Genomic DNA, 22,663 nt, shown 5'->3' with positions numbered 1-22,663 from the left:
ACCATCATCAACTTAATTCTTTCTGTAAGAAAAAGTTCCTCTATAAACACAGCAATGTTACTGTTACTGAATTAAATAAAATATTGTAATCTACATTTTGTAAATAGCTTCAAAGATATTGCTTCTTAATACCATTTTGGAGCCCCTGATTGTCTTTCAAACTGCATTTCTCCAAGATTGTATATGCTCAGATTCACCTGGAGAGCTTTAAAAAAGATATACAGATATATCAAGAAGCACTGTACTCATAACCTGACTTAGGAAGTTTTAACCTCTTTGTACAATCACTTAATTAAAAAAATTAGATGTAATGATGGATACTCTTGGCAAAGTGGTTCAGAATCCTTTGAAGGTAGGCCTAGGTAGCTTTTTAAGAAATCCTTAGGTGATTTGTTTGCAGCTAGCCTACAGGCATTCATTATCATTAATCTAAACCACAACATAGCTCTCAAAAGACAGCAGCAGGTTAATGAGTTTCCAGTGTCTTGTCTTGAAACCCTAATTAAGTGTCTATGAGTACGACATTAACAGTGTATAGAGCACAATGCTAAATTAAAAAGTCATGTTCCCAATCCTTCTGACATACAAACAATCTCAAATTAAAACCAAGTTAGTTTCCAGGCGTGCTGGCACAAGCTGGTAATCCCAGCACTTGGAAAGCTGAGACAGGAAGATTAAGGCCCAGCAGGGACTATTTAGTGAGCTCAAGGACAGCCTAATACCTTTGAGACCTTATCTCATAAGTGAGACCCTTCACAAACTGAATATGAACAAGAGATTATTGTTTATATCCAGTTTACACGTACGCTTCTTCCTGAGCCTATTCCAACACCCAGTGGCATCCCCCTCTTCTCACCTGGCATGGAGTTCCTTTTTGACGAGACTGTCCTCGGTCTTGTCAGCATAGCAAACAGGACATTCTCTCCTAATCCTTTCAGTGATGGTGGAAGACACACTTTGTTTCAGAATGGCATCATTTCTTTTGATTTTATTTGCCAGTCCTGGGGCTTGCACTCAAGCCTGTGCACTGTCCATGAGCTTCTTTTACTTAAGGTTAGGCACTCTACCACTTGAGACATGGCGCCACTTCTGGCTTTTTCTGTTTATCTGGTACTGAGGAATTAAACCCAGGGTTTCATGCATGCTAGGCAAGCACTCTACCACTAAGCCACATTCCCAGCCTGGCCCAACTTCTTACTTGTTCATTTTGACTAGATTTAACATACTTTTTTTTTTTTTTTGGTCTGGTTATGGGGCCTGAACTCTGGGCCTGGGTACTGTCCCTCAGCTGCTACTTCTGGCTTTTTTCTTTTTGCTTATGTGGTGCTGAGGAATCGAACCCAGGGCCTCATGCATGCAAGGCAAGCGCTCTACCATTGAGCCACCTTCCCAGCCCCTTAACATACTTTCTTTCCCTCCTAAACAAACTCATGACCCTACGTTCTTGCCTGACTGTATGACACAATACAGTTTAAACAACTATTTAACAACAGTGTACTAAAACAATACTTTAACATAAATTCACTATGGAACTTAGATGACCCATTAAAGCCTTCTTTGGACCTTTAACTCATTATGTAGGAAGAAATAAGGTTTATGATGTACCATGAGGTGACAGGATGGTAGTGTAGTTCTAAGTTCCAAGTTTTCTCCAACAAGAACCACTGAGTCACATGGTTAAAAACTAAACTTCAACTAGGCTTGGAAAGTGGTTTTGTGACAACACTTGGTTGTTGCCATAGAGCAGTGAGACAGGGCTCAAACACCCAGGAGCTGGGAAGAGTGGTTTCTAACTGTTGCTTAGCCCTCTGGGCTCACTTAAGCCTACAATTCTAGATCTTGCTCATATGTAAATGCACTATTCTATTCCCAATAGGTAACTGTCTTGGAAAAGAAACAGACAGGGCACTCATGTTTCCAAACCCAAAATACACTTAAAAAAAGTATATCACAATAGATTTATAAAAATTCGGGGAACTAACTGTTTTTCAGCTTCTCAAGTTTCTAAAAACATAAAAGCTGTAATGGAAAAAGGAAATAAAGCTACTCTTAACTTTTTCCACAAGTCATCTTAGTGATCCCCTGTCATTTATAAACAGCTCATCTGAAATAGTTACCCAAACATTTTATGCTTTGCTTTTAGGATAACATGTGTTTTCCCCTATGCTTGCCCAATAAAGTTACAGGATGTGTCATAATTTAAAAAATAAGCAAAGGTAATAATTTTAAGTTTGTAATTTGCTTTAACTTAATTAAAGATACTCTAATTCAGTAGACCTTAAACTGATAGGCTTAAGAATCATTTGAGTATGGTGTCAATTTTGTTAAAAATGAACAATTTTGATAGTCTGTTTAAAGAAATCTGGGCTACAACTCAAAAAACTACTCTAAAAATAAAACCTTGGCTAAGAAAAACATGAGAGAGGCAATAATACAACAAGGACGCTTATGAAGGTTTAGATGTTTTTATCTGAAAGGGAGGCATCAACTCAATTTCCCATCTATATTTTCAAATGTGGTGAATTATCCTAATTTTAGTTTAACTCATATCCTCATTAGTGACTCTTTCTCTTTGAAGAGTCTTCTAAAAATGCATTCCTAATAATTACTTTGGGACTGAAAAAGAACATACTATCACAAATTTCAGTATTATATTCACCAAATATTTGTAGTACCCTAATAATAGGGTACTAGTTCAAACTACTATGTTGAAGAAAGGAGCATTATCACATGGAAAATAGATGAGTTTGCCAGCTGAGATACCTAACCATAATATACCATAAAAACAGAATGAACCTGTTTTGTTCCCCATCCTTAGAAAAACTGAAGTCTAGCTGTACCTGGTAGGTTCAATTCTTCTAATTCAATCACTGAGCGATTGCTGCTGTAATAATCCTTTATCAGCTTCTGTAGGTCTTCAGGTATCCCTGGTTTGGGTTCTGATTTTGCAAGAATATCAGTAATTTTTTTCTAAGACAGAAGAGATAAAAACAGAAGACAAATTTTACAGTGGTAGTGGCTTGAATTAATGCCTCTGGTATGAGGATTAATGAGTAAATGAGTGAGTGAATGAGTTTTAATATCTACATTTGAGAAAGTTATTGAATACTTCTGAGACACAACTATTATTTTAAAAATTAGGAAGGTGTTCTAAAAGGCTTTTTGTAACTCTTGGTCTATGACTTTTAGGAGATCTGAAATTTCTGAATGAAACTCCACAATAGGGAATTTTTGGTTAAAAGTCAATTTTTTTAACATCTTTTTGCAATGGAAATTTCTTTTTGCTTTAAATGATCTTTATTCTTTTTTTTTTTTGGCCGGTCATGGGGCCTGAACTCTGTGCCTGGGTGCTGTCCCTCAACTCTTCAGCTCAAGGCTAGTGCTCTACCACTTGAGCCATAGCACCACTTCTGGCTTTTTTCTGCTTATGTGGTGCTGAGGAATCGAACCCAAGGCCTCATGTATGCATGGCAATCACTCTACCACTGAGCCACCTTCTCAGCCCTGATCTTTATTCTTGGATAGAATTTTTGAGAATTTGAGGTGCCCAGTCTCTGGATTTCTGACATTCAAATTACACCTGCAGTACTAGTTTGAGCACAATAGACCATTGAAAAGCACATTTAACAGCCATGATTCTCAAGTTTGGGGAGACTGACAATCTTAAAATGGCCCTATGGAAAGTAAGATAGGTATTACAGGAAGTACTTTGATTTGGACTTCTAATTTTAATTTGGACTCATTTGTGTATGCTTGGAACTTTTATTGAATGCTGGGAACACACACACTTACTTCAGTTTCACTATAAACTTCCCTTCTCATTTCCTTCGTATGTTTCACCGAAGATTTAGAAGGGGCCTTGACCTAACCTCTCACCCAGTTTTCTTCCCACCTTCCCTGATAACTTCACACAACACTACTGCCAAGAATGGTCAAGTTTCTGTCAAAGACAGAACCTTTTCAACATGTCACCAGTGGGCATATTTTAGCATGGTCTTGACCAAGGCTAAATTATCAAGCTAGAGTTCTGACCTTGAGCACTAGAACTTAACACTCCTGACAGGCCATTAATGTACAAATTATTAAAGAGAAGTTAAAGTCACTTTAAGGACTTGCCAAACCTCAAGCCCATTTGGCATCTCTTGTTTTCCTATTTGGCTGTTTGTGAGAAAAGAAAACATATGCATGCACACTCTTAAATTTTCTAAAACTTGCTGTTAAGCAACTGGTTTGAGTCAATCTTCTTTCTTCTAATCTCAATCACATTTCTTCTGCTGGCTTTAGCAGTAGACCTTTCTTGGCAGGAAGAGAACTGTACTGCTGTTCTCACAACTCTGGTGGAAGGTGAAAGATATCCTAAGTCTGAGTGAGCTCTAAAAAATGTTTATATAGGAGCAAAAGTCTTCTATGTGCAAAGGTATATATTAGAATGGAAGGTGACCTTTTGCTTTAAATCAGTTAGAAATGTCTTATACTCCTTCACCTGCTTTTTTTTTTCTAGTGCTCTAGAGTATAAAATCTTAAAAACTGAAATTAGAGAGATAAGGAATTTGGTAAATTTCTTTTCTTGGAAAAAAACAGGAGTCAGTAGGGAGAATAGTTCTGGGCCACTTCTAGAATTAGATTAGGTTATAACACTTAACCATAATGAAAACACAGGTATGATAACAAAGATGTTGGTGTTCTACAAGATTGAAATAGGAGTCAGAAGAATTTATTTTTAGTCCCAACAGAAAATCTTATTGTTAGTAACTTTAGGGAAATTGATAAACCTTATTGAACCTTACAGTTTCTGTATCACATATTATAATAGTTTCTGCACCAAAATATGACATACAAAAATGTGACAGAGGGGTTGGAGGTATGGCTCAGTTAGTAGAGCACTAACCAATAGTCAAATGTGTCAGATGGTGAGTCTGAGTCCTGGTTTTGGGACAAAAAAAAAAAAAGTAAGACAAAAAAATGTGATGGAAACCACAGCACAGTAATGAATTGTAAACATTACCTTTCTCCTCTTCCTAGTCTTGATGGCATCTTCTTTTGTTTCCTTTGGTTGTGTCAAGAAACATTCCTTAGGCTGTAATGAAACACAAATGAGAAATGTTTCATCTTTGCATGATGAAGTGTATGGTATTTTCACAATAATAAAAAAATAGAGCAAATGAAGATAAAAAAACGAATAGCTAAGTACTCTATTCATATCTGATAAGAAAACCAGAGGGAAGAAAGAATGTCTCTTCATACTGATAAATGGAAGAATCCACCAAGGATATAGCAATGTAAGTCTAAGTGCTGTAAACATTGATACAACTAATTTCATCAAATACTAGTAGATATAAAGGTTCAGAGAAACCCAAGACAATCCTAATGGGTGACTTTACCATCCTATTCTCACCATTAACTAGGTCATTCAAACAAAAAAAATCAGTAATGAAAGTCAGAGCTGAATGAAACTGTATTTTTAAATGAACTTAATGGACACTTAAGGAATAGTCAATCCAACAGCTGCAGGGTACATGCTCTTCTCAGAAGCTCATAGAACCCCTCCAAAACAGAGCTTTGTTAGGATGTAAAGCAGACCTTAAAAAAATAATCTAAAAAATTCTTATGTTATTTCTTCTCAGATGGGATATCTAAAAATAGAAAGGGGACCAGTGGGAGGGCAGTGGTAGATAAGTATGAGTGGAGAAAATATGACAAATATACTTTACATACATATGTATAGAAATGATATAATTAAGCCACTATTTTGTGTAGTTAATATACCCTAATACAAATTTTTTATTTTTTGGGGTCTGGTTGTGGGGCCTGAACTCTGGGCCTGGGCGCTGTCCCTCAGCTCTTCAGCTCAAGGCTAGCGCTCTACCACTTGAGCCACAGCACCACTTCCGGCTTTTTTCTTTTTGCTTATGTGGTGCTGAGGAATTGAACCCAGGGCCTCAGGCATGCAAGGCAAGTGCTCTACCACTGAGCCACCTTCCTAGCCCCTAATACAAGTATTTTTAAAATGTTGAGCACAATGGTACATGTTTGAAATCACAAGTACTCAGGAGGTAGAGACTGGACAATTGTTATTTGAGCCAACTGGGGCAAAAAGTTAGTGAGGTCCCATCTCAGCCAAAAGCCAGGCATGGCTGTTCACATATTTTAATCCTAGCTATGTAAGGCTTAGGTGGTAGGAATATGGTCTGAGTCTAAACCAGAGGGAACCCTTGAGACCCTATTTGAAAAATAAAAATAACAAAAGCAAAAAAGGCCTGGGGGAGTAGTGTAAGTGGTAGAGCCCTGTCTAGCAAGTGCAAGGTCATGAGTTAAAAGACTGGTACAACTAAGAGAAAAAAATGATTTATTTTTATTATCTTAAGTAGTTGTACAAAAGAGCATCATTCAACAAAGTAGTTTATGAATACAGTGCATCTTGATCTATGTCACCCCTTTTAATGTTCCCACTCATCCCCCACAGACTTCTTCTCTTATCAAGACCTCTTAATACCATTGATAGAAATATGATATTATCAATGGAAAATGGCTTCTAGATATTGAATAAAGTTTCTTTGTAAATTAGACTTTTATAACTTTTCTAACTATTAATCAAGCCTAACTTCTTTTTTTTTGAGATCTCAAAACAAAAGTTCTTCCTACATGAAGATATTGAAGGTTTTATTCTAGCAAAATGAAGAGTCAACCAAGAAAGGAGATATGAAAGTCAACAAAAAAGGGATCCATCCCAAGACCATATTGGAAGAGCATCTCAAGATAACTATCAGGAGGTCTCATTTGCTCAGTGGGCCCACAGGCTAACTCAGAGTAGAACAGGAGTGAGGAGGGCTACAGGGAAGAAAAATAGCTGATGTATTTGATCATATGGAAATTATTCATGGGCTTACAGAAAAGCGGCTAAACCATATTGAATCAATTAACAAAAGGAACACAGAAAGGCAGGCAAATAATGAGGCAATTATTAATACCACCAAATAGAGTTGTGTATGGCAAAGAGATGATTATAGCTTTTCTTTTTCTCAGCTTTGAGCAGTTATTTCCATTGTCACAATAATATAATAGTGACTGATTTAACCAAAATATGATATAGTGTAAGCATGGGAAGAAGCAGATTGAGAGTAAATAGATAGTAGATGGATGGAGCTATGTGGTCTTACGCAATGTCCAAAGGTTAGTAGGTTAAGCCAAAAATTGGTAAACTATCAAGGTAACAATAGGAAAAAAAAAAGAAGCTGAAGGTGACTCTGAGGAAAAAACAGGATGAAGGAGGAGAAAAAAAAATAATAATCTTCAATGGCATTTAACTTTCCTTTTTGTAAAAGATATAGATGATTACTATATTGGTAGGAATAAGCTATTTAAACTGCCATCTTATAACTAAGCACACATGTTCATTACAAAATTAAAAGCAATTTAGAATGGGCTTTTCATTTTTTGGAGGGCTTAGTCAAAAGTTACTCAATATACACCCACCACAATGTCTAAACTTAAAAGACCAATAACTGAAATGCTGACAAGGATGTAATACAATCCAAATCCTCAAATATTGAAGGGGGAACATTAAAATGGTACAATCATTCTGGAAAAAAATTTCATAAAACTAAACAAAGCTCTCGGCAAGAGTCATGTATTTACTCAAGAGAAATACAAATATACATGATGAAAGTCATGTACGTGAATGTTGATGGCAGATTTATTCATAATATTTCCAAACAGGAAAGAGTCTCGGGTGTTCATCAATAGAAGAGGGAATAAACAAACTAGGATATTCATATAATTCTCACTGTTAGAAGCTAGAAAAATGGCCGAAATTTAGTAGTGTTGCACATTAAAGGAAACAATAACCAGATCAAAGAGAAGCCTACAGAACTGGAAAAAAAAAGCATGCTAGCTATTCCTATACAAGAGATTAATCTGCTATTAAAACTAGAGTCTTCCAAAAATGTTTAGGTCTGATAAATACTTTGGGCAAAACAGCAGGATACAAAATTAATACAGAAAAACAGTAGCTTTTCTATGTGCTAGTAATGAACAGGCCGAGAGAGAAATAAGGAAAACATATTAATCACAATAGCCTCAAAAGAGTAAATCCCTAAGACTATATAGACTAACCAAGAAGGTGAAAGACTTCTACAATTGAAAACTGTAAACTTTGAAGAAAGAAATTAAAGAAGATATCCAGATATAAAAAGATCTTCTAGATTCATGGATTATTAAGAATTAATATTTTGAAAATGCCTATACAACTAAAAGCAATGTTCAGATTCAGTGTAATCCTCATAAAAATTCCAATGCTATTTTTTACAGAAGTAGAAAAATAAACTGTGACATTCATATGGAGTACAAATTCCTTTAACAGCCAAAGCAATTTTGGGTAAAGAGAATATGTATCATGATATCTGACTTCAAATTATACTATAGAGTAACAGTAATAAAAACAGCATGGAACTGGCACAAAAACAGATATATAAAGCAAAATGGAGAAGAAGGTACTATATATAGAGAAGGCCTATATATAGCAATCTTACTTTTGACAAGAGAGTCAAAAACATACTGGAGAAAAAACAGCTTCTTCAGCAAATGGCAAATGGTGCTGAGAAAAATAGATTTTCATGTAGAGGACTAAAATTAGACACCTCTCCCCCCCATCTGTCAGCCTGTACAAAAATTAATTCAAAGTGAACCAAACTAACCTAAAATCTTTTTTTTTTCTTTTTTTTTTTTTGTCGGTCGTGGGGCTTGAACTCTGGGCCTGGGCGCTGTCCCTCAGCTCTTCAGCTCAAGGCGAGCGCTCTACCACTTGAGCTACAGTGCCACTTCCGGTTTTCTGGTGGTTTATTGGAGATAGGAGTCTCACGGTCTTTCCTGCCCGGGCTGGCTTTGAACTGTGATCCTCAGATCTCAGCCTCCTGAGTAGCTAGGATTACAGGCGTGAGCCACCAGCGCCCGGCAGTCTAACCTAAAATCTTAATGTAAGACTCAAACATTTGAAACTACTAGAGGAAAACTAGAGGTAGGCACAGGCAATTACTTTTTGAACAGGATTCTATTAGTTGAGGAAATAAGAACAAAAATTTACAAATAGGATTGCTTTAAACCTAAAAGCTTCTGCACATCAAAGGAAACAATGACCAGAACAAAGACATAGCCTACAGCTGGGTGCCAGTGGCTCTATGCCTGTAATCCTAGCTACTCAGGAGGCTGAGATCTGAGGATCACAGTTCAAAGCCAGCCTGGGTAGGAGGAAAGGCCATGAAACTCTTATCTCCAAGAAATCACTAGAAAACCGGAAGTGGTGCTGTGGCTTAGGTGGTAGAGTGCTAGCCTTGAGCTTAAGAGCCCAGGCCTAGTGTCCACAACCGACAAAGAAAAAAAAAAAAAGGCAAATAAATGAAATAGACAATTCTCAAAAGAAGTAAAAATAGCCAGCAAATACGAGAAGAAATGTTAAAAATTTTAATTAAGTTGTAAAGGAAATGCAAACCAATACCACATTGAGATTCTATTTCACCCTAGTCAGAATGACAATCATGACAGAAACAACAGGTGCTGTGGAGAATGTGGGGGAAGGAAAAAAAAACCATGACTGTAGTTAGTGAGAATGTAACTCTGTCCAGCCATGATAGAAATCCTGATGAAGATTCCTCAAATGAACAAAAACAAATGACAACATGATACTACTATACCTCTCCTGGCCATATATCCAAAGGGATGTAAGTCAGCACACAGTAGACAGTTGCACATCCAAGTTTATTGTGGCATTGCTCATAATACCTATGCATTTGAACCAACCTAGGTACTTAATAAGGCAATGTGATATGTGAGTGTAAAATGGAATATTATTCAGCTATAAAGAAAAAAATCCTCACACACAAAATATGTATTTACTCTATTTATATATTTGACATTAAAAGGAGGAATTCTTTGGAGAGGGAAAGGAAACCAGGAAGAAAAGGGGAGGGTAGAGAAGGGTAGGAGGAGAGGTGAAGGTAAGGGTAACTGTGACTGAAGTACATTGTATGCATACATAATTATAGCACAATGAAAACAATTAAGAATTGCAAAATAATACACAATAAAAAGAAGGCAAGAAAAGTAATCAGATAAAATGAAGAGATTGATTTCTGTCTTTAGCATTCTAGCTCACTCCCTTTGGATCAACTGGCCTGGGGGAAGCCAATTGCAAGGCTTGGAGGTAATCCTTTCGAGATCTGCCAACAACCACATGCGTGAGCTTGAGTTTGAGGGTGGACTCTCCCCAGATGAGCCCCTAATCCAGTGAACAACTCAGCTGGCATTTGATGAAAGATCTAAAGTCAGAGATGCTCAGCTAAGCCAGGCTGGTGAGATAATTATTATTTTTTGCACTATTGGGCAATTTGCTGACAAACAATACATTGCAAATAAAAGAACAGAGCGGAGACACTATCATGAAAAAGGAAAAAGGTGAATTAGAGAGTATAAAGCACATAGTTTAGATTTCTTTTAACAAGAATCAGAAGTGATTTTGGAAATAAGTGAAAAGAATATGAAATGATGTAATCCTACGAACATAAAACCCAGTGATCAAGGAGCAGAGGGATAAATACTTTTTGAAAGATTTTTATGATTCAAGGAGATAAACAAAAGGACAGATGAACAGCCCAGGACTGTCTCTGTAGGGGAGAGGCTGGGCCATGAAACCACTGAACAGCTACTGACATCACACAGGCATCAATGAAAAGTCACAAGATCCCTTGCATGGTTTTATATTCCGGGAACCACAACTACAAAGTCACTAGTGCTGGCTCTGAAATGACTGATGCTGATGAAGGAGAAGGGTGATGTAATCTCCAAGAGTAGAAGAGTTAAATCATTTGTCTTGGAAGCAATACATGGGAAAAAAAGAACTTCTGGCAAATGTTTATATTCATGCTATTGAGCAGGCCAAAGATGCTTATTTCAATGTGAAATGGTTGTTAGAGATGATGTAGTTGTATGGCTTAAAAAACCTGCATGAAGTTATAAATCTGCTACTTGACATTCTGGATAGATTGGAGGTATAGACACAGAAATACAACATGAAGCTCATTTGGGCAAAGGAGAGTGCCAGGTACCTCGGCAGATAGTCCCATCTGGTGACATTAAAGCCTATTGATTACAGATGACAGAAGAATGCCAGGTATTTATGTACATATATTAAGAAAAACTTTAAAAGAGCAGCATCTAAGAAAATTAGAAAAATTGCAAAATTTAAATATATTATGAAGTACTTTTTTTTCCCTGATACTTAGCCACAATGCCCAACACTGCTTGGTAACAAAGTAGTCATCCAAGAAACCCTGGTTCCAATGCACCAGATGGAGATAATGAAGTGATTCTTGGGGTGGGAGAATGAATTCAGGGGGTGGGGGAGAGAGGGAGAGGGGGAGACAGAGAGACAGAGAACATTTCAAGAAGCTGCCTGCAGTCAAGGAGGAGGCTGAATGATGGGATGAATGTTGAAAAAACTGAGTTCTGGTATTGTCAGCCATCCTTTATTTCAGAAGTAATAGTACCAATTTGGGACAAGGTTCAGTCCCAGGTGCTGTATGCATGTACTTTCTTCTCTCTCATTTTTTGTTCTTATAGTTCCCTTACATCTGTATAACGTGAAAGGAAAAGTCAAGGAGTTAGAACTATAAAAGGAGCTATATGAGCCAGGCATCCATGGCTCAGGCCTGTAATCCTAGCTACACAGGAGGCTGAGATCTGAGGACTGCAGTTAAAGTTCAAAGACAGCTAAGGCAGGAAAGTCTACAAGACCCTTATCTACAATTAAGCAGCAAAAAATCTGGGGTAGGAGCTGTAGTTCAAGTGGTAGAGCGCTAGCCTTGAGCAAAATACCTCAGTGCCCAGGCCCTGAGTTCAAGCCCACTTACAGGACACAACCCCCTCCCCTCGCCCCCCTCCTGCCCCAGCCCCTCCATAAGCTGGATAGTAGTAGGATATGAGGAAAAATATTTGGAAGTAAATTCTATAGTTGGGCAAATATAAAAAACAACATGGCTTTAATATTAAGGTAAAATTAAACTCCATCTTGAGGAAATGAATTAAAACACTAAGGATGTTAACTTGTAGGTCTCTGAAAGAATGGTTAAAACAAAAATTGGGTTTGAGCCTTTCAGCAAAACATTTAATAGTTGGAGAGGACACCAAAATGATTATTTCTTAAATATGTACACCATTTTATACTTCTCCTCCTTTAAAGGTAAGCTATGACCAAAATAAAAGACAAAGTACATTTCACTACAATAATGAACACTGATTACACTTTGTTAACCACAATTTGAACTGCTTAATGTGTAGTGACTCATTTAATTCTCATGCAACTTTGTGAGGATATATAATTATTATCAACATTTCACCAATACTGAGATACAAGCCAGGCACCAGTGGTTCACATCTGTAATCCTAGTAACTCAGGAAACTTAGATATGAGGATTGCAGTTTGAAGACAGCCCAGTCAGAAAAGTCCAAGAGATTCTATCTCCATTACGTCCCTCCAAAAACCCACTAAACTAGACTGGAGGTGTGGCACTAGAAGTAGAGTACCAGCTATGATCAGAAAAACAAGAGAGTAAGGCATTGAATCCAAGTTCCAGTACTTGCACTAAAAGAAAAAAAAAAAAAAGGAAAAGAAAAAGACTGAGGTGAGAGAGGTTTAACTTGCCCAATGTCACTACCATTATGCTAAATAGCTTCTCACAGTTATCCAAAACCTGGTAACACACTTTAGGTAGAGTCATCTTCTCAAGCAGAGATAGGGAATATCCAGCTCTTGGCCTATATAAGGCTCACAAATCATTTGGTATATGACAGGACAGATCTATGCTTCTTGTCAACTTCCTGAAGCCCACTGCCTATATTCATCATTTTATGTGCCCCCCCAAATGATGTAATCCACACAGCCATTCACAGAAAAAGGGCTCTCACCCTAGAATGGATTGAGTTTAGGGCTTTTACCTTAAGAGTAAGATCACAAAGCTATTAGTCTAATGAAAATGACAAACTTTGGTGACAGCAAACACTTCTTAAAAAAAAGGAAATCACACATGGATTTGCTCATCAAGTTTGAAAAAGAGCTGTAATTGTATACAAGTAGTATCTGAAACATCAATAGAAAGATTAAAAAAAACAGCCAAGGGGAGTGAAGGTTATTCAAATAGTTACTGGAAGGAATACAAAGGCAGAAGAGAATACATTACTACAGTGCTGGTAGAAATAAGGGTCCAGGAACCTGCTGATAGCAAGACATGGTACACTAATCCTATGTTTGTGTGCAGGTAATTGTTCCTTATCTTTATACTACTTATCTCCTCTTAGGAACTATACCCAGAAGAAAAATAAAGTTGAATTTGCTGTGAAAAAATAAAAATCACAGATATTATTATAAAATGTATTAATAGTAAAAAAAGTAAAATCAAGGGGCGAAAACACATGTTGCTGCCTATAAATAAAATTAAGGAAGCATGGACTTTTCAGAGGCAGAGAAGGTAAAAGCTTCCTTCAAATTCCTCCAACTGATGTTAGGGCAAAGGAAATGCTGCAGAAAGGATAAAGAGTCTGATTTCAGAAACTAAGAGATGAGACTCCCAGAATGTGGCTGTTCGGTTTTACCTGTTCGATTTTCTTTGATAGGGCAGGAACTGGAACTGTCTCTTGCTGTATCATGTCTGTGTCTCCTCTTTCTTCATTATCTGATATTTCTAGGAAGTACAAAGTTTGAGAATTAGAGCAGTGTCTCTTTGTCCCTCTGCTAGTGCAACTTTGGTACTACATTTTTTAAAAAAGAAGGTTCTATTTCTTGGTTCCATCTAAAATAGGGACAGTTTGAAGTATTAAAATGGTCTTTTTTTGTCTTGTTTCCATTTCCTGTAGTTCATTTTGATAAATATTATTTTGTATAATTAGATGCAGATAGGCATTGTGCCTCTGTGTTCTTCTGAGAATATCCTCCACTGGTCTCACTGTGTGTGAATGCCTAGAGACCTATATAATTTACTATGTCTTTGTGTATTTTAGATCTAGCTTCCGCATGCATTGTTTGTTTCTCTGAGTTTGGCTTTCCTCACTTAACATGATTTGTTCTAAGTCTATCCATTTCCTTGCATATCAGATGGCTTTATATTTTTAATCTGAAAATTTATCTGAAAATTTAATGATGAACTGTATGTCTAACACGATTAACTTTGTAACTTTCATTGTTATGGTCTGGATCTTTATAATCACCACTTCAAGAAGGATAGCCACTCCTGCTAAGTAAAACTAGAAATTCTAACACACACACACACTCACTCACACACACACACACACACACACACACATACACACAAAAAAGAGAAAAAGGAAGATCAGCTAGGGAACAACACAGAGGTGAGCTTCCTGGATTAGCTTTTTTACTCATTTTGTTACAGCTGAAGAAGCTAGCAGACTAGAAATACTACAGGGAACAGACCAAAAAAACAAAAAAACAAAAAAACCCCAAACCAAACCTACAAGTCTGCTCTCTTAAAAACAAACAAACAAACAACAAACAACGAAACAAAAGCCAAATCAGGAAAAGGGGAGCCTGGTATGACTAGAAGCTTTCATGTAACTATCACTTCACTCAAGCCAAACACAACAGGAAAAATTCTAGCCCCTTCCCAAAGGATACCGACCCAGCCAAGCTGTGACGACACTGTTCAACAATTCTTCCCTTTCCCACAACTGGGGAGTTGGGAGTGTCATTCCCAGAAGTTGGAAGCCTGAATTTTCTATGTTGTCCTGTTTGTAATGAAGGTTATCTTTCCCCCTCTTACTGGGATGATTTTGGAGGATTAATAGTAGAGAGTTAGGTATTTCTATACCACCCAACAGTAGTGAGGCCATGTATTAGTGGGCTTAACATCTACTAAAAAATCTAGAGAGAAGCACCATAAAGTATACTCATAAAAACTGAGATCCTAAAGAAAACACATGAAACAGTCAACAAACAAAAAAATGAAATGGCAGTTAACCCCAATGTATCAATGATTACATTAAATGTAAATGGTCCTTATACATACATACATACATACATACATACATATATATATACCAAGGGTGATGGAATGGATTAAAAGGAATAACCTTACTATATGCTGCAATAAGAAACTTACCTATAGGGACAGTAGGCAAGTTGAAAGACAGAAGAAGATATATGTGCAAATATTTGTCAAAGGAAAATGAATAACTTACAGGAGAATGAGGATATAATATAATGATAAAAGGTAAATCTGCTAAGAAAACACAGTAATCCTAAATATCTATCTAGCAAATAGTTAAGCTACAAAATATGTAAGCAAAACTGATAGGTATGAAAGAAGAAACAGACAAACACAGATCTGATACAAACTTTTATAATTCTTTCTCAAAAATTGAGAGAAGAAAATACTCCAATCCATAGCAACAGAGTACAAATTCAAATATCATGGAACGTATGCCAAGATAGGTTAATTATAGGTCAACAAATTAAAGAATGGAAATTGATAAAGACTATAAACAAAAATTTTCAATGAGTATCACACTTAATAAAGACTGAATATGATCCTGTTTGTGAATAAGGCAAGGATGTTAGCCCTCATCTGACTTGTTCAACATAGTGCTAGAATTTTTAACAAATATGTCCAGAAAAGGAAAAAATGGCATGTATATTAGAAAGAAAGAAATTAAACATCTTTTATTTGTAGATGATATGGTTGTTTAAAGAAATGTTCAGTCAGTCTTGTGGTACTAGGATTTGAATTTAGGGCCTTTTATTTGCTAGACAAGTGTTCTGTCCCATGAGTCATGCCTCCAGCTCTTGTTTGATTTAGTTATTTATCAGGTATGATCTTACATTTTTGCCTGGACTGGTCTCATACTGTCATCTTCCTACCTAAGACCTCCTGAGTAACTAGGATTGTAGATATTTGTGACTGTGCAATTGAATTTCACTAATTTTTCTTGCCTGGGCTGATTTTGAAGTATAAGCTTTCCCATATCTAACTCCTGAGTAGGATTACAGGGTAAGATTAAAGGTACAAGCCACTCTTGACCTCAAGATTCTTATATTACTTCACCACCCTATTGCCTTACTTACCTTTTTATTACAGAAGTAATGTATCTTCTTTTTGTAAAACATTAAATCCTCTTATGAGTTTTAACAATCACTTTAAGGTAAGAATTATTTACAGACACACAATTGCCAGAATAATTCTATAAATGTTTATAGATCAAGTAGTGATCTTAAGAAAATTCTGAGCTTTGTGTTTCTCTGTTTCTTAGGTGTGCTAATTTCTGAATATAATCTATATTTAGGTCTATATTTCTCTATTTCCTAGATCTTCTAAATTCTGAATTTGGTCTATAGTTAAGCACTGTAGTTGAAGATAAGCATCATATTTTAAAAGACTTTTATGCTCAGAAGAAATATTTAAAATATCTTGTTAATCAAATGCCCTAAATCTGAGTTCTTTTACCAAAAGATCATTTCATCTCTCAAACCTTTTAACATACAAAATGAGATTATCTCATATCACTGTAGTTAGAATAAGTTAGCTGTAAAAACGCTCCTCAACGGAAAGAACACTGCTGGAGGAATATCAATACCAAATTTCAAACTCTACTATAAAGCCATAGTAATCAAAACAGCTTGGTACTGGCATAAGAACAGACATCAGGACCAATGGAATAGAATTGAAATCCCAGAAATGAACCTACAGACCTATAGCCAACTAATCTTCGATAAGGGAGCTAAAATAATAGAATGGAAGAAAGACAGCCTCTTCAGTAAATGGTGCTGGCAAAATTGGTTAACTACTTGTAGAAAACTAAAGCTAGATCCTTATATATCACCCTGTACCAGAATCAACTCCAAATGGATCAAAGACCTCGGAGTCAAAACAGACACTCTGAAAACATTACAGGATGGAATAGGAGAAACCCTAGGTCTCCTTGGCAAAGGCCCAAATTTTCTTAATAGAGACCTGGAAACACAACAAATCAAAGAAAGGTTGGACAAATGGGATTGCATGAAGTTGAAGAGCTTCTGCATGGCAAAGGACATAGCTAGCAAGATCAATAGAAAGCCCACGGATTGGGAGAAGATCTTCACTAGCCATACAACAGACAAGGGTCTCATATCTAAAATATACTTGGAACTCAAAAAATTAAATCCCCCAACAACAAATCCTCAAAGAAACAACTGCCCAATAAATAAGTGGGCTAAAGACTTAAAGAGAAACTTCTCTGAAGAGGAAAGAAGGATGGCCAATAGACACATGAAGAAATGCTCAACCTCCCTAGCCATAAAAGAAATGCAAATCAAAACAACATTGAGATGCCAGTTAGATGGCAAAAATTAAGAATTCTAACAACAACAGATGCTGGAGGGGATGTGGACAGAAGAGAACCTTACTTCATTGTTGGTGGGAGTGTAAACTTGTTCAACCACTTTGGAAAGCAGTATGGAGGTTCCTCAAAAGACTTCACATAGAGGTCCCCTATGACCCAGAAATCCCACTTTTGGGCATTTACCCAAATGTTTACAAACAAGACCACACTAAAGCTACCAGCACGACTATGGTTATTGCAGCATTATTTACCATAGCTAAGATATGGAACCAACCCAGATGCCCCTCAGTAGATGAATGGATCAAGAAAATGTGGTATATATACACAATGGAATTCTATGCTTCCATCAGAAAGAATGACATTGCCCCATTTGTTAGGAAATGGAAAGGCTTGGAAAAAATTATATTAAGTGAAGTAAGCCAAGCCCAAAGAAACATAGGTCCCATGGTTTCCCTTATTTGCAATATCTAGTATATGTATGAGTCAAGCAGAAAAGGTCAGATAATGTGATGTTAGGAAAATGAACCCTTAGATATGTATTTAAGTGTTTTTTTTCTTTCATGCATTTGTTTCTAATGCATTTATAAGATTATTTCTTTGTTGCTTTGTATGTCCCTCCCCCACAGTATAACCGCTGCTTTCACTATATTTGATGTGGATATAATTTGTGGAGGAGATGGGGAAAAACAAGTCGTTTAAGGATACAGGTGGACCCGTTGCAACAATGAGAAGTACAAGTTGTCTTGTCGAAAACGAACTTTACAACTTTGGTTGGGGGGGGGGGGGGAGAATTGGGTGGGGGGGCAGGGGGAGGCTGGGAAGGGATGTGAAGGGTAAACAAAGGAGGCGGCTGCAATGCTTGATAAGAAATGTACTCATTATCTTGCCCATGTAATTGTAACTCCTCTGTACAGTATGTTCACCAAAAAAAAAAAGAAAAGAATAAGTTTGCTGTTTCCTTACACCATGATATTTTTTGGTTCCAAAAAAGAAAATTGTTTTTCTGAAGTGAGAATGCTGGCTCTGTTATTTCCATCAACAGAATATCGATTGAGAAATATGGAGATACAATATAGCCAGCTTGATTCCAGTACTCAGGCTCCTCCAAGACTACTGGGATTTGAGGCTAAGCCAGCCTGTGCCACTTGGTCCCAGTGCGTGATTCAGCCTATGAAGGGTATCACTAAGATAGCACTGCCTGTTTCTCAACTTCCTAAGGATTATATATATATCCCTAGCAAGGATTGGTTGGAATTTTCCAAGGGAGGAGTCAAGTACATTGTCCTTTTTCAACTTAAGGCAATAACAACAGTAAGTGAAAAGAGAATACTGCACATTCTTCCTTTCTGTCAACCTATTCTTTCCCCATATTAGGCACTGGGGTTTGAACCTAGGGCTTCAAGCTTTCTAGGTCCGTTCTATACCACTAATCTATACTGCCAGATCTTTTAAGCACGGGCTATTTTTTGAGATAAGGTCTTACTTTCATGCCTAGGAATGTGTCTGGATGCACTTCTGCCTATTTGAGTCTTCACGTCATAGAGCAAACCACCCTGCCAACTTCTGTTCTGTTGAGATAGTCTCAAGGACTTCTGCCTAGGCTGGCCCTGAATCATGATTCTTCTGATTTCAGAAGGATCTAGGCTGCTGGGATAATGGGTTGAGAAGAGGTCTCATGTGTATATCCAGGCTGGCCTGGAGTTTGGATTCTCCTAATCTCAGCCTCCTAAGTAGCTAGGATGAGCCACTGGCCCCAGGCTTATCCTTTCATAAGAATCTAATGTTGAATTTCCCACAATGTACCTTAAGACTGTAGGACTTGCTTTCATAAATCTCTTCCTTCTAGGTCCTTGAGATACCCTGGCAATAGGATCACACACTCAACTGTTCTTTAAAAGTTTACAAGATTGATATTTTAACCACAGTGTTCAGACCACTGTTTCCACTCAGAATTTTCCTTTGTCACATATCTTCTAACGAGTGGTATGGGAGAGACTACAGGTATTTTGTGAAACTAGTTAATCTGGTTGCACATACTTTTAGTTTAAATTTAATGGGATATTTATGTGGTTTGCAATCACTTCTAGTTGTAGTTAAATTACTGCTTAGCTGTTCTAGTGCAAGAATACTCCTATCATTCTGTGCAAACACACCAACATTCTGACACAAAGGGGGCAGTGTTGGAAAGTTGCAGATTATGACATGAATGTGCTCTGGCACTGGTAGAACTATGTGGGTAGTGGAGGAGAAACCAAGTTTGGAATGTATGAAACCTGAAACTAATCAGTGGAAAATTCTTCCAATTATCATAAACATAAAACTGTAAGCAGACCATTAGGTCCACATTTTTGCTATTCAAAATGGAACTGAATGGAAGGTCTTTCTTGCAGCAATATTAGTAGATGGTTCGTTGTATGTAATCGTAAAGAATGCTTTTTCCTTTTTGATGGGGATGAGTAAAAATTACCAAATTCATGTGCTTGTAGCAGCACATTTATGTCTTTATTTACTCAAAATAATTTCTTGACCTGTGCCTGAATTCCATCATTTGAGAAATTGAGGCAGGAAGAATACAAGTTTGAAGACTGCTTGGGCTAGATAGTGAGACTGTCTCAAAAACAAATGTGGAAACAAAAACCACCATAACATCTTTCATACATAATTTTGAATTGGTAATTTCACATCTTTTATTTATTTTTGGAGACAACACTCAGGCCTCACAGAAACCTAGCTTCCTGCCTAACAATCTTGTGGAATTCATCTTGGAAAAAAGAACAAGACAAAGTACTGAAACAAACAACATGGATGGATTTCAAAAGAATGGATTTAGCAAAGAAGTCAGACTCAACAGGCAGTATAATGCATGCTCTCACTTATTTAACATACTGGGAGAGTTAGTACTTTATGGCTAGAAACCCCAGATCAATAGTTACCAAGGACTGCAGGTGGGACTTTTGTAGAGTGGTAGAAATATTCTATATCTTGACTGCGGTGGTAGCCATATAATTTGCATGCATACCATATAATTCAATGTATTTCCTAAAGGGTAAGTTTATTATAAAGATCAGTCCTCAATAAATCTGTTTTTAAGCAGACAACTTAACATTTGTTACTTCATTAACCTAATTATTAGTAGATCTGGATTGAAATAGTCTAAGCTGGCTGGGAAGGTGGCTCAGTGGTAGAGCGCTTGCCTTGCATGCCTGAGGCCCTGGGTTCGTATTCCTCAGCACCACATACGCAAAAAGAAAAAAGCCGGAAGTGGCGCTGTGGCTCAAGTGGTAGAGCGCTAGCCTTCAGCTGAAGAGCTGAGGAACAGCGCCCAGGCCCCGAGTTCAGGCCCCACGACCGGACTCAAAAAAAATTAAAAAAAAAAAAAAAGTCTAAGCTTAATCCCAACATTAACATTACAACAGAATATGCTGGTTACAGTTTAATATTTTGCTTATATTGTATGAGGTCTACTTATTGCTTTATTTTTAAGTCATCAGTAAGTCTTGAATGTTATAAAATGATTTTTGTCTTTGCATTTACTGATGTTTACATAGATTTTTTTCTCCTACATGGTATGGTGATATAAAAACAGGTTGTCTAATGTAAGTCAGTGTTGTTATTCTTAGGATAAACAATAAGTTGTGATGTATTTCTTTTTTTTGGGTAGAATTTTCCCATCAATGTTCAAAAGTTAGAAATGACATTTTTTCTGCTATCTTGCTTAGGCCTCTTTGAGGTTTTTCATACAAGATCTAGGAAGCATCTCAGTTTTCTCTTTTCATCCTCCAATACATTTATATGTAGTTGAGACTATTTGTTCCTTGAGATCTGGTAAAAAATAAATCTGTCAGTAAACCCAGGAGAAATCAGTATTTTGGGAGTATGTTTTTGAAAAGGGTACTTTTGTTTCTAATTGTTAAGTGATTACTTCGTTTTTCTTATTTGTCCTTGATTCAGTTTTGATAATTGTAGGCAATTTATTTTATCTAATTTCTCAAGTTTATCGAAGAGAGCTGGTACTATGTCTCCTTTTTTATTTTCTCCTATACTTTTATTTTTACCCTCATTTTTCTTGATAGATTTTTTTTCTTTTTAAAATACGTACATTTTAAAAATTGGTTTTCTATTACACCTTTTATACTAAATGATAGTATTTATTTTCTTTAAGTTTTCTCTGCCTTTTTTTAGCCCATTAAAATTTTCATTTTTTTCTGATATAAACATTAAGGTCATATATTCTGTGAAAGTAAGCTAAATACCATATATTTTAGTATTTGAAATTTTTGATTATCACTTAATTCTAAGTATTTTTAAGTTTCTGTAATAATCATTTTGGATGGTTCTAATAAAATACCCTTGATTGGGTGGCTTAAATAACAAGAACTTGTTTTCTTATGGTTCTGGAGGCTAAAAATCTGAGATCTATATCCTCATAGGGTAGGTAGAGAATGAGGGAGGGCAAGAGGAAGGGAGGGAGGCAAGGGGTGGAAGAAGAGAAAGAGAGAGAGAAGAGAAGAGAAAATATGTGTGAGCTTTTTGGGGTGTATTCTTATAAGGGCACAAATCAAAGGACTACGCATCATGAACTCATCTAACTCTTTTTACCTCACAAATGCCATCACACATATAATTTTTTGGAGGTGGGGTGGGGGGGAATATAAACTTGTGGTCCCTAATAGTTTCCCTTATGATTTTTCTTTGATCCATGAGTAATTTAGAGATTTAGAGGTGTAGTCTTAGATTCCTAAACTTTTTTTTTTTTTGGTTGGTCATGGGGCTTGAACTCTGGGCTTGGGCACTGTCCCTGAGCTCTTCAGCTCAAGGCGAGTGCTCTACCACTGAAGCCACAGTGCCACTTCTGGTTTTCTAGTGGTTTTTATTGGAGATAAGAGTCTCACAGACTTTCTTGCCGGGATGTCTTTGAACTGTGATCATCAGATCTCAGCCTCCAAAAAAGTAGCTAGGATTACAGGCATGAGCTACCAGTGCCTGGCTCAAACTTTTTCCTTCCTTTTTGCTCCTCCCCTTCTCCTTCACCTCCTTCTTCTCCTTCACCTCCTTCTTCTCCTTCTTAGAAAAATGGCCTGTATACCAATTCTCTGTCATTTGCTAAGACATACTTTATTATATTGCACAAGAATCAGCACGTTTCAGGTAAAAATGAAAACTCCCAGAAAATATTAGTTTTTTCAGAGCACGAAAGCCCCTGTTAGTTCTACTTGGCTCTCTTGTTGTGATGGTAACCAAAGGCAAAGTATAAATAAAGAAGTGTAGCTTTGTCCTGCTAAATTAT

The 22,663-nt window shown here is 36.8% G+C and overlaps 1 protein-coding gene across 2 annotated transcripts in view; it reads right to left on the bottom strand.

The window, feature by feature from the left end:
- The window catches only part of Cmss1 (cms1 ribosomal small subunit homolog), a 291,882-nt gene that overhangs the window by 11,134 nt on the left and 258,085 nt on the right, over positions 1-22,663 (bottom strand). For both annotated transcript variants that reach the window (XM_042676806.1, XM_042676807.1), the window contains exons 2-4: positions 13,639-13,727; positions 5,006-5,077; positions 2,841-2,970 (exon numbers count right to left, since the gene is read on the bottom strand). In XM_042676806.1, the coding sequence (XP_042532740.1) occupies positions 2,841-2,970; positions 5,006-5,077; positions 13,639-13,727 (291 nt within the window). The remainder of the gene's footprint in view (positions 1-2,840; positions 2,971-5,005; positions 5,078-13,638; positions 13,728-22,663) is intronic.

The sequence above is a fragment of the Dipodomys spectabilis genome, unplaced genomic scaffold (genome assembly GCF_019054845.1).
Source record: "Dipodomys spectabilis isolate Male_0828 unplaced genomic scaffold, ASM1905484v1 ptg000032l, whole genome shotgun sequence".
Classification (NCBI taxonomy): Eukaryota; Metazoa; Chordata; class Mammalia; order Rodentia; family Heteromyidae; genus Dipodomys; species Dipodomys spectabilis.
This window is presented reverse-complemented; position numbering and strand designations above follow the sequence as displayed.